The sequence below is a fragment of the Heptranchias perlo genome, chromosome 8 (genome assembly GCF_035084215.1).
Source record: "Heptranchias perlo isolate sHepPer1 chromosome 8, sHepPer1.hap1, whole genome shotgun sequence".
Classification (NCBI taxonomy): Eukaryota; Metazoa; Chordata; class Chondrichthyes; order Hexanchiformes; family Hexanchidae; genus Heptranchias; species Heptranchias perlo.
In genome coordinates, this window is record NC_090332.1 from 58,454,924 (window position 1) to 58,467,180 (window position 12,257).

General features: G+C 48.5%; 1 protein-coding gene across 3 annotated transcripts in view; it reads left to right on the forward strand.

The window, feature by feature from the left end:
- tagapb (T cell activation RhoGTPase activating protein b) overlaps nucleotides 1-2,289 on the forward strand; it is a 165,075-nt gene extending 162,786 nt beyond the window's left edge. For all 3 annotated transcript variants that reach the window (XM_067989144.1, XM_067989145.1, XM_067989146.1), the window contains one exon: nucleotides 371-2,289. In XM_067989144.1, coding sequence (XP_067845245.1) covers nucleotides 371-1,797 — 1,427 coding nt within the window. In that variant the 3' untranslated portion in view covers nucleotides 1,798-2,289. The remainder of the gene's footprint in view (nucleotides 1-370) is intronic.
- Nucleotides 2,290-12,257: the final 9,968 nt, after the last annotated feature.

Below are 12,257 nucleotides of genomic sequence, written 5' to 3' on the forward strand. Positions count from 1 at the left end.
AGACGACACCTCTGATAATGCAGCATGTCCACATTACTGCACTGAAGTGTCAGCCTAGATTGTATGCTCAAGTACTGCGGAAAGACTTGAGCTCATGACCTTCTGACTCAGAGGCAAGAATGCTGAACCAAGCTGACAAAATATGCATATGAATAAGTTGATTTTATTGCATCATTGAAGAATTGATACTCCCCATGACTGGAGGCTGAAATAGATTGCCATTCCGAAACCTCACAAATGCTTCACGTGGGCTTTTTGTTACAAAGTTCCGGTGACTGTCCAATGTTGATAGTCTTGAATGCAAAAATGGTGGCGGGTAACCAGAGTAATCCATAGAATACAGTTGAAGTTTTTGTCATTTTGTTTACAGACATGTCATCTTCTCACCAAAATGACTCTGCCTACGACAGCACTGACCAGGACGACTGGAAAGATGTACGGAATGAAAAAAGGCGACGTGCGAACTCCAGCTGTTATCAATTGTCGAGCAGCAATGAAGGGCTGAGAATGGAGAGAAAGCAGAATGGTCAAATGGACATTGAAGCTGGAGACTGCACTACAGCTTCCTGCAGCACTGAATCAATAGATGCTACCAACAGAGCATCCTTGAGACTTAGTGCAACAACATGTCCATCTGCACTCATTATAGAACAACATACTGGGAGGATAAACAGACGCTGCTCAGAACCAATATTAGCTATCACCTCCAGCCCTAAAAAGATCAACCAGCAGGAATTAGTTGCAAGAAGCCACGATGATTGCTCAATCCCACCTCATGACTTAGACTTTAATCGTCCACCAATGAGAAAACAGATGTCTGAGGGAAGCTTTCCAAAATATCAGTCGAGCAGCAGCAGATTAGCCAACCTTAATGCCAGCTCACATTCTGAGCTTTCCACAGCCTCCTCTTCGAAGGCCTCTTCAATTTCTTCATTGACTAGCTCATGGTCAAACTTGTCGGAGAACTCTGTTTTTACCAGCTCTCCACTTGCTTCCCCTACCTGTCCCAGTCAGGAGAATGCCTCCTTTTCAGAATATCCAGCAAAACTTCGAACAATTTCTACCAAAGGTCCTGATAGCTGTGTGAAACCCTCTGAAGAAAAAGCCAAGAAGAAACCGCTAAAGAAGACTCAAAGCTGGGGTCCTACAAGGTCATTTAGCACAAACCAGGAATCCTGCAAGGAAAACGTTCTGAAAGAAAACCTGCCCACTTGTGAGACAGTCCATGAGGACCAAGTCAGTGAGAGTGACCCTGCCAGGTGTTGGACTCAAGTAATCTCCACTGATGAGGTTTTTCAGCGAGTCGATAGTAAAAAACGTTGTAGTCCACCTTCTTATACTAAAGCTGTTCAAGAAAATAATCCACCTGTTGCTACAATGAAAGGAATGACTGTGAAAAACATGAGAAGGTTGTCCCAGCTGGAAGAAACCAAAAGTTATTTATCCCTCCAGAATGAACACAAGATATTTTGTTGCCTATCTGTTGCTGGGCAGAAAAATAGACCTAGTTCATTAACAGAGGACCTGCTCTATCCTTCATGTCAAAATCATATCACAGCCGTTTTTGACTCTTGCGATAAACAGGCTCAATCCACACGTGCTAACCAGTGTGAAGCTTTGCACGTACATTCTGAAAATGGTTTGCACTCTGCAGAACCTGAAAAGACTCAGCAGTATAGGGGGAGAGCTATGTCTGAATCTGCAAGCAGGGACAAGCATGAACGGTCAGACAGATGGTTCAGTCAAACCTTTGACGGCTACAAACAGATTCAGCATGCTAAAGAGTCTTATGTGTAATATTTTCACAAACTATATTCTAATAATATTTCCATGTTAGTGTTCAGTTAATGCACTAATACAGTCTAAAAAGGTGTTTGTTGTTCATTATGATGTTCTTATGTTGTCACTTTCAATGGAGCAAAATGTCATTGTAAAGTACCATAATATAAAGCAGAGTATTTGAGACTGCCTAGGGGTGAAATTCGACTTGGGCAGGGATGCAAAGTGGGTGGTATCGAATCTGCCGGAACTGAATATTCGGCGTATAACTGGCGGCAGATGCGATATCGCCCATTTACCGACCCCGGCCAAGTCGAATTTTACCCCCACAGTTTCTAATCAATAGGTAATATTGAGAGGAAAATCTGTGTGATGCAGTTATAATATGAAACTGTAGAAGGGATTCAAAGTTATGAATGTGAGTCACATTTGAGGTAAAATCACTGAGCATTGTGACGTTCAGTGTAAATATTGTACATAGAAGCTACAATAAAAAATATTTCCACCGGAGACTACTTCATTTATATTTAATTTTGATATGCTCTGTAAATATCATCACGGTGCCCTCAGCCTGTCAATGGTTTGATGTTCTGTGCAAGTCTTCCAAGATGTCTGTAATCATCAACTGAGATTGAGGTACATGGGGCTCAAGTTTAGGGGGCAATTGTGGGTGTGTTGGGGGCGGGGGGGCTCCGAAAATCATGGAAATCCCATTCAGGTTCGGAAGCCGGCTCCAACCTGCCAATTTTTGTTTCTCAGGGACCCACCTGTGTGCGTGCAGGCGACCGGAAACCGGAAGTCCCACCGGCAAATAAAGTCGGTGGGATGACAGTTAAAGAGACAAATGTACCTCATTGAGGTACTTAAGGCACTTTACCTGTGACAGATTAAGTGATTGTAATGATTTTTAATTTACCTGGGCGGCTTGCCCACCACTGGTGAAATCAGGCGTGAAGGCCTGGATCAGGGAAAAAGAAACTAAATAAATTAAATAACAAACCATAGAAGGAAGTTAAAACACAAAATGAACCTACCTTTGCACCTTGCTCCGATGTCCGATGTCTCCCTCTCTGATCTCCGCCTCTTCACCCCCGATATCCTCCTCTCCACCCTCCCGATGTCTTCCCGATGTCCCCCTCTCCACCCTCCCGATGTCCCCCTCTCCACCCTCCCGATGTCCCCTCTCCACCCTCCCGATGTCCCCCTCTCCACCCTCCCGATGTCCCCCTCTCATCCCCCCGATATCTTCCCGATGCCCTCCTCTCCACCCTCCCGATGTCTTCCCGATGTCCCCCTCTCCATCCCCCCGATGTCTTCCCGATGCCCTCCTCTCCACCCCCCGATGTCCCCCTCTCCACCCTCCCGATGTCCCCCTCTCCACCCTCCCGATGTCCTCCTCTCCACCCCCCGATGTCCCCCTCTCCACCCTCCCGATGTCTTCCCGATGTCCCCCTCTCCATCGCCCCGGTGTCTTCCCGATGTCCTCCTCTCCATCCCCCGATGTCCCCCTCTTCATCCCCCCGATGTCTTCCCGATGTCCCCCTCTCCATCCCCCCGATATCTTCCCGATGTCCTCCTCTCCATCCCCCGATGTCTTCCCGATGTCCCCCTCTCCATCACCCCGATGTCTTCCCGATGTCCCCCTCTCCATCCCCCCGATGTCTTCCCGATGTCCCCCTCTCCATCCCCCCGATGTCTTCCCGATGTCCTCCTCTCCATCCCCCCGATGTCTTCCCGATGTCCTCCTCTCCATCCCCCGATGTCCCCATCTCCATCCCCCCGATGTCTTCCCGATGTCCCCCTCTCCACCCCCCGATATCCACCTCTCCATCCTTTTTTTTTATTCGTTCACGGGATGTGGGCGTTGCTGGCAAGGCCGGCATTTATTGCCCATCCCTAATTGCCCTTGAGAAGGTGGTGGTGAGCCGCCTTCTTGAACCGCTGCAGTCCGTGTGGTGACGGTTCTCCCACAGTGCTGTTAGGAAGGGAGTTCCAGGATTTTGACCCAGCGACAATGAAGGAACGGCGATATATTTCCAAGTCGGGATGGTGTGTGACTTGGAGGGGAACGTGCAGGTGGTGTTGTTCCCATGTGCCTGCTGCCCTTGTCCTTCTAGGTGGTAGAGGTCGCGGGTTTGGGAGGTGCTGTCGAAGAAGCCTTGGTGAGTTGCTGCAGTGCATCCTGTGGATGGTGCACACTGCAGCCACAGTGCGCCGGTGGTGAAGGGAGTGAATGTTTAGGGTGGTGGATGGGGTGCCAATCAAGCGGGCTGCTTTATCTTGGATGGTGTCGAGCTTCTTGAGTGTTGTTGGAGCTGCACTCATCCAGGCAAATGGAAAGTATTCCATCACACTCCTGACTTGTGCCTTGTAGATGGTGGAAAGGCTTTGGGGAGTCAGGAGGTGAGTCACTCGCCGCAGAATACCCAGCCTCTGACATGCTCTTGCAGGCCACAGTATTTATATGGCTGGTCCAGTTAAGTTTCTGGTCAATGGTGACCCCCAGGATGTTGATGGTGGGGGATTCGGCGATGGTAATGCCGTTGAATGTCAAGGGGAGGTGGTTAGACTCTCTCTTGTTGGAGATGGTCATTGCCTGGCACTTATCTGGCGCGAATGTTACTTGCCACTTATCAGCCCAAGCCTGGATGTTGTCCAGGTCTTGCTGCATGCAGGCTCGGACTGCTTCATTATCTGAGGGGTTGCGAATGGAACTGAACACTGTGCAGTCATCAGCGAACATCCCCATTTCTGACCTTATGATGGAGGGAAGGTCATTGATGAAGCAGCTGAAGATGGTTGGGCCTAGGACACTGCCCTGAGGAACTCCTGCAGCAATGCCCTGGGGCTGAGATGATTGGCCTCCAACAACCACTACCATCTTCCTTTGTGCTAGGTATGACTCCAGCCACTGGAGAGTTTTCCCCCTGATTCCCATTGACTTCAATTTTACTAAGGCTCCTTGATGCCACACTCGGTCAAATGCTGCCTTGATATCAAGGGCAGTCACTCTCACCTCACCTCTGGAATTCAGCTCTTTTGTCCATGTTTGGACCAAGGCTGTAATGAGGTCTGGAGCCAAGTGGTCCTGGCGGAACCCAAACTGAGCATCTGTGAGCAGGTTATTGGTGAGTAAGTGTCGCTTGATAACACTGTCAACGACACCTTCCATCACTTTGCTGATGATTGAGAGTAGACTGATGGGGCGGTAATTGGCCGGATTGGATTTGTCCTGCTTTTTGTGGACAGGACATACCTGGGCAATTTTCCACATTGTCGGGTGGATGCCAGTGTTGTAGCTGTACTGGAACAGCTTGACTAGAGGCGCAGCTAGTTCTGGAGCACAAGTCTTCAGCACTACAGCTGGGATGTTGTCGGGGCCCATAGCCTTTGCTGTATCCAGTGCACTCAGCCGTTTCTTGATATCACGTGGAGTGAATCGAATTTGCCGAAGACTGGCTTCCGTGATGGTGGGGATATCGGGAGGAGGCTGAGATGGATTATCCACTCGGCAATTCTGGCTGAAGATGGTTGCAAACGCTTCAGCCTTGTCTTTTGCACTGACGTGCTGGACTTCGCCATCATTGAGGATGGGGATGTTTGCAGAGCCTCCTCCTCCCATTAATTGTTTAATTGTCCACCACCATTCACGACTGGATGTGGCAGGACTGCAGAGCTTTGATCTGATCCGTTGGTTGTGGAATCGCTTAGCTCTGTCTATAGGAGTATGTCCTCCCCCCGATGTCTTCCCGATGTCCTCCTCTCCATCCTCCCGATATCCTCCTCTCCATCCCCCGATGTCCTCCTCTCCATCCTCCCGATGTCCCCCTCTCCATCCCCCCGATGTCTTCCCGATGTCCCCCTCTCCACCCTCCCGATGTCTTCCCGATGTCCCCCTCTCCACCCTCCCGATGTCTTCCCGATGTCCTCCTCTCCACCCTCCCGATGTCTTCCCGATGTCCCCCTCTCCACCCTCCCAATGTCTTCCCGATGTCCCCCTCTCCACCCTCCGGATGTCTTCCCAATGTCCTCCTCTCCATCCTCCCGATGTCTTCCCGATGTCCCCCTCTCCACCCTCCCGATGTCTTCCCGATGTCCTCCTCTCCACCCTCCCGATGTCTTCCCGATGTCCCCCTCTCCACCCTCCCAATGTCTTCCCGATGTCCCCCTCTCCACCCTCCCAATGTCTTCCCAATGTCCCCCTCTCCATCCTCCCGATGTCTTCCCGATGTCCTCCTCTCCACCCTCCCAATGTCTTCCCGATGTCCCCCTCTCCACCCCCCGATGTCTTCCCGATGTCCCCCTCTCCACCCCCCGATGTCTTCCCGATGTCCTCCTCTCCATCCCCCCGATGTCCTCCTCTCCACCCCCCGATGTCTTCCCAAAGTTCTCTTCTCCACCCCCCGATGTCTTCCCGATGTCCCCCTCTTCACCCCCCCCGATGTCCCCCTCTCCCCCCGATATCCTCCCAATGTCCCCCTCTTCACCCCTGATCTTCCCCTCTCCCCCTGATCTTCCTCTCTCACCCCGATCTTCCACTTACCCCCCACGATCTTCCACTTTCCCCCCCATGATCTTCCGTTCTTCCCCTGCCCCCGATTTTCCGTTCCAGCGCCGGATGATGTCTCTCTCTCTCTCTCTTTCTCTCTCCCACGCACCCCCCTCCCACCCCCCCCCCCCACCAACGCGTTGCAGCTCCTGACGGCAGCCAGCAATCACCATGCGATCGCGTCGGAAACGGTAAGTTTTGTTTATGTGGGTTTGCCATGTGTACCTTCACCACCCCGCTGCCAACCCGCCACCATTGCATAATCGACCCCATGAAGTTTAATAAACTGGGGTAAGATTGCTGCAGTACGTAGACACATTATGAATGTTTTTGTGAAAGTTTACTCTGTTGAATGTATCTAGTTAGATTGTAAATGCAATGTGAAAGGAGTGTTCAGTTCGTGTAAACACACTTACTGATGTTGCTGCACAAAGTGGCGGGAGGAATTCTTAACTTGACTTTGCAACTCTTGCTCACTCACCCATTTTCTATGGAGAACAATGCTTTGTTGTGATAGTAGCACACCTCCAGCCTTAGTCAGGCCTATTGATTCTCCAGCGATTGGTGTGAGATTCATTACTTGAGATTGATATCACACGCATACCCAACTGAGGATTATGATCTTAGGCCCATGCTCGCCTTTTTTTTACACAATGGAGAGCAACACAGAAAATGCTGTAGGGACAATTTTTGACTTGCTAAGTGGGAGCAAAATTGAGCGCTTGATTTGCAGTGGGCCCTACTGGAGGCTGTGCTGATGGTCAGGGTAAGCCTCATTACATGGTTATAACTTGTAAATGATTCACACACTGGATCTTGCAGTCCCCCTCCCAGTCTTGGCAAAAGCTAACAAATATTTAACATTAATTTTGAAGCTTTATAAAAAAAATTCTGCTCTCATTTGCAGTGCACATCCCTCTAAATTAGCACAGCTCTCATTAGGCTAGCTGCTGGCACAAGGACGAAGCTTTTGCTAATTATGAATCAAGCTGACCTTTCAAAATTGGGCACAGCCACCCCAGTGCCCTGTGGGCTGATGTGTCATGCTGGCCAGCCGATCTCAGCACGCTTTGGGACTCATCTATTTTAATTTTTTTTTTATTCATTCCAGGATGTGGACGTCACTGGCAAGGCTGACTTTTGTTGCACATCCCTAAGCAGTTTAATACAACTGAGTGACTTGCTAGGTCACTCTAGAGGGCAGTTAAGAGTCAGCCAGGTTGATGTGGGACTGGAGTCACAAATAGGCCAGACCAGGTAAGAACAGCAGGTTTTCTTCCACAAAGGATTTTAGTGAAACAGTTGGTTTTTACAACAATCTGACAGCTACATGGTCACTTATACTGCAACCAGCTATTTTTTATTTCCAGATTTTTTAAAAACTAAATTCAAATTCTCAAACTGCCATGGTAGGATTTGAACTTACATTCTCTGGATTAGTCAAGTAACATAACCATAACACTACCATACCCATATGTACCATATGTACTTTGGAGACTCTATGTGCAGGAAAAGATTTCTAAGTGGCCCAACTTCTCTGACTTGTATTGCAGATTCCTAATCCTTCTCCTCAATGATGAAGATACCTACCTCTTTGAATAAGTACACGAAGAGTTCCATCAATTCTACAGTGTGCATGTGCCATTTTTTGGCTGGTGTTTGGGAGTTAGGGAATGAAGCATTCACCAAAACCTAGCCTTGTAAAGCCCTTTAGGTGCAAAATGAAGTGCAGTATTCCAATCATGGCAACATCGATGATCTCCATGAGGCTAACATAACTTATCTTGGCTTGTAGTTAAATGCCCTTGACATGGATCCACATACACGATCAGCCTCATGGACAACAGCCTTATACTGACTGCATTCATTTTTTTTTATTCATTCATGGGATGTGGGCATCGCTGGCATAGCCAGCATTTATTGCCTATCCCTAATTGCCCTTGAGAAGGTGGTGGTGAGCTGCCTTCTTGAACTGCTGCCGTCCGTGTCATGAAAGTTCTCCCACAATACTGTCAGGTAGGGAGTTCCGGCATTTTGACTCAGCGACGATGAAGGAACGGCGATATATTTCAACGTCAGGATGGTGTGTGACTTGGGAACGTGCAGGTGGTGGTGTTCCCATGTGCCTGCTGCCCTTGTCCTTCTAGATGGTAGAGGTCATGGGTCGATGACGCCTTGGCGAGTTGCTATAGTGCATCTTGTAGATGATACGCACTGCAGCCACGGTGCGCTGTTGGTGAAGGGAGTGAATGTTTAAGGTGGTGGATGGGGTGCCAGTCAGGTGGGCTGCTTTGTTCTGGGTGGTGTTGAGCTTCTTGAGTGTTGTTGGAGCTACACTCATCCAGGCAAATGGAGAGTATTCCATCACACTCCTGACTTGTGGTGGAGTCAGGAGGTGAGTCACTCGCTGCAGAATACCCAGCCGCTGACCTGCTCTTGTAGCCACAATATTTATGTGGCTGGTCCAGTTAAGTTTCTAGTCAATGGTGACCCCCAGGATGTTGATGGTGGGGGATTTGGCGATGGTAATGCCGTTGAATGTCATGGGGAGGTGGTTAGACTCTCTCTTGTTGGCGATGTAAACAATTTTACAACACCAAGTTATAGTCCAACGATTTTATTTTTAATCCCACAAGCTTTCGGGGGCTTTCCCCTTCCCCGAAAGCTTGTGGGATTAAAAATAAAATCGTTGGACTATAACTTGGTGTTGTAAAATTGTTTACAATTGTTAACCCCAGTCCATCACCGGCATCTCCACATCATTGTTGGAGATGGTCATTGCCTGGAGCTTGTGTGGCGCAAATGTTACTTGCCACTTATCAGCCCAAGCCTGGATGTTGTCCAGGTCTTGCTGCATGCGGGCTCGGACTGCTTCATTATCTGAGGGGTTGCGAATGGAACTGAACACTGTGCAATCATCAGCAAACATCCCCAGTTCTGACCTTATGATGGAGGAAAGGTAATTGATGAAGCAGCTGAAGATGCTTGGGCCTAGGACACTGCCCTGAGGAACTCCTGCAGTGATATCCTGGGGCTGAGATGATTGGCCTTCAACAACTACTATCATCATCTCCCTTTGTGCTAGGTGTGACTCCAGCCAGTGGAGCATTTTTCCCTGATTCCCATTGACTTCAATTTTACCAGGGTTCCTTGGTGCCACACTCGGTCAAATGCTGCCTTAATGTCAAGGGCAGTCACTCTCACCTCACGGCTGGAATTCAGCTCTTTTGTCCATGTTTGGACCAAGGCCGTAATGAGGTCTGGAGCTGAGTGGTCCTGGCAGAACCCAAACAGAGCATCAATGAGTAGGTTATTGGTGAGTAAGTGCCGCTTGATAGCACTGTCGTGACACCTTCCATCACTTTGCTGATGATTGAGAGTAGACAGAGGGGGCGGTAATTGGCTGGATTGGAATTGTCCTGCTTTTTGTGGACAGGACATACCTGGGCAATTTTCCACTTTGTCGGTTAGATGCCAGTGTTGTAGCTGTACTGGAACGGCTCAGCTAGAGGCGCAGCTAGTTCTGGAGCACAAGACTTCAGCATTACAGCCGGGATGTTGGCGGGGCCCAAAGCCTTTGTTGTATCCAGTGCAATCAGCCGTTTCTTGATATCATGTGGAGTGAACGGAATTGGCTGAAGGCTGGCTTCTGTGATGGTGGGGATCTTGGGAGGAGGCTGAGATGGATCATCCAAAGAACCATAGAAAAGATACAGCACAGAAGGGGGCCATTCGACCCATTGTGTTCGCGCTGGCTCCAAGAACAACCAGGTGCCCATTCTAATCCCACCTTCCAGCACCCAGTCCGTAGCCCTGCAGCTTACAGCACTTCAGGTGCAGGTCCAGGTACTTTTTAAAACAGTTGAGGGTCCCTGCCTCTACCACCAATTCGGGCAGCAAATTCCATACACCCACCACCCTCTGGGTAAAAAAGTTTTTCCTCATGTCCCCTCTAATCCTTCCGCCAATCAGCTTAAATCTATGGCCTCTCATTCTTGAACTCTCCGCTAGGGGAAACAGGTACTTCCTGTCTACTCTATCTGGGCCCCTCATAATTTTGTACACCTCAATCAAGTCTCCCCTCAGCCTCCTCTGCTCCAAGCGAAACAATCCCAGCCTATCCCATCTCTCCTCGTAGCTGCAATTTTCAAGCCCTGGCAACATTCTTGTAAATCTTCTCTGCACTCTCTCCAGAGCAATTACGTCCTTCCTGTAAAGTGGTGACCAGAACTGCGCACAATACTCCAGCTGTGGCCTTACCAGCGTTTTATACAGTTCCATCATTACATCCCTGCTTTTGTATTCTATACCTCGGCTAATAACGGAGAGCAATCCGTATGCCTTCTTCGCAACCTTATCTACCTGTACTGCCACCTTCAGGGACCTGTGCACATGCACTCCAAGGTCTCTCACTTCCTCTTCCCCACTCAATATATTCCCGTTTACTGCGTATTCCCGTTTACTGTTTGCCCTCCCTAAGTGCATTACCTCTCACTTCTCCAGGTTGAACTCCATTTGACACTTTTCCGCCCACTCCACCAACCCATTGATATCTTCTTGGAGTCTACAGCTATCCTCTTCACTATCAACTACACGGACAATTTTAGTGTCGTCTGCAAATTTGCCAATCATGCCCCCTACATTTAAGTCCAAATCATTAATATATACCACAAACAGCAAGGGACCCAACACTGAGCCCTGTGGCACACCACTGGAAACGGATTTCCATTCACAAAGACATCCATCAACTTTTACCCTTTATTTCCTGTTACTGAGCCAATTTTGGATCCAATTCGCCACATTTCCCTGTATCCCATGGGTTTTTACCTTTCTGACCAGTCTGCCATGTGGGACCTTGTTAAATGCCTTACTAAAATCCATGTAGACACATCCACTGCACTGTCCTCATCAATCCTCCTTGTCACTTCCTCAAAGAATTCAATCAGATTTGTAAGGCATGACCTTCCCTGAACAAATCCATGCTAACTATCCCTGATTAAACCATGCCTTTCCAAGTGACAGTTTATCCTGTCTCTCAGTATTGATTCTAATAGTTTGCCCACCAACGAAGTAAGACTGACCAGTCTATAATTGTTCGGCCTTTCCCTCATACCCTTTTTAAACAATGGTACTACATTTGCAGTCTTCCAGACCTCCGGTACCTCCCCTATATCTAGTGAGGATTGGAAAATGACCCTCAGAGCATCCGCTATTTCTTCCCTGGCTTCCTTCTTTAGCCTAGGAAATAATCCATCCGGCCCTGGTGACTTATCAACATTCAAGGATTCCAGTCCCTCTAGTACTTCCTCTCTCGTTATGTTTACATTATCCAATATTTCACACCTCTCCTCCTTAACTACTGCATCCAGATCATCCATTTCCTTTGTGAATACGGAGACAAAATATTCATTTAAAGCCCGACCCACATCCTCTGCTTCTACACACAAGTTACCCTTATCATCCCTGATAGGTCCCACCTTTTCCTTAGCTATCCTCTTCTTCTTAATGTACTGATAAAGCATCTTTGGATTTTCTTTAATCTTACTAGCTAATATTTTTTCATGCCCTCTCTTTGCTTTCCTTATTTCCTTTTTTTTTCACTTCTGACAGCTGGCAGCTCTGTCCTTTAGGACTCGGCCAGCTCGGTCAGTAGTGGTGCTACCAAGCCACACTTGATGATGGACATTGAAGTCCCCCACCCAAAGTACATTCTGTACCCGTGCTTCCTCCAAGTGGTGCTCAACATGGAGGAGTACTGATTCACTTCTGGCTGAAGATGGTTACAAATGCTTCAACCTTGGCTTTTGCACTCAGGTGCAGGGCTCTGCCATCACTGAGGATGGGGATGTTCACGGAGCCTCCTCTTCCCGTTAGTTGTTTGATTGTCCACCATCATTCACGACTGAATGTGGCAGGACTGCAGAACTTT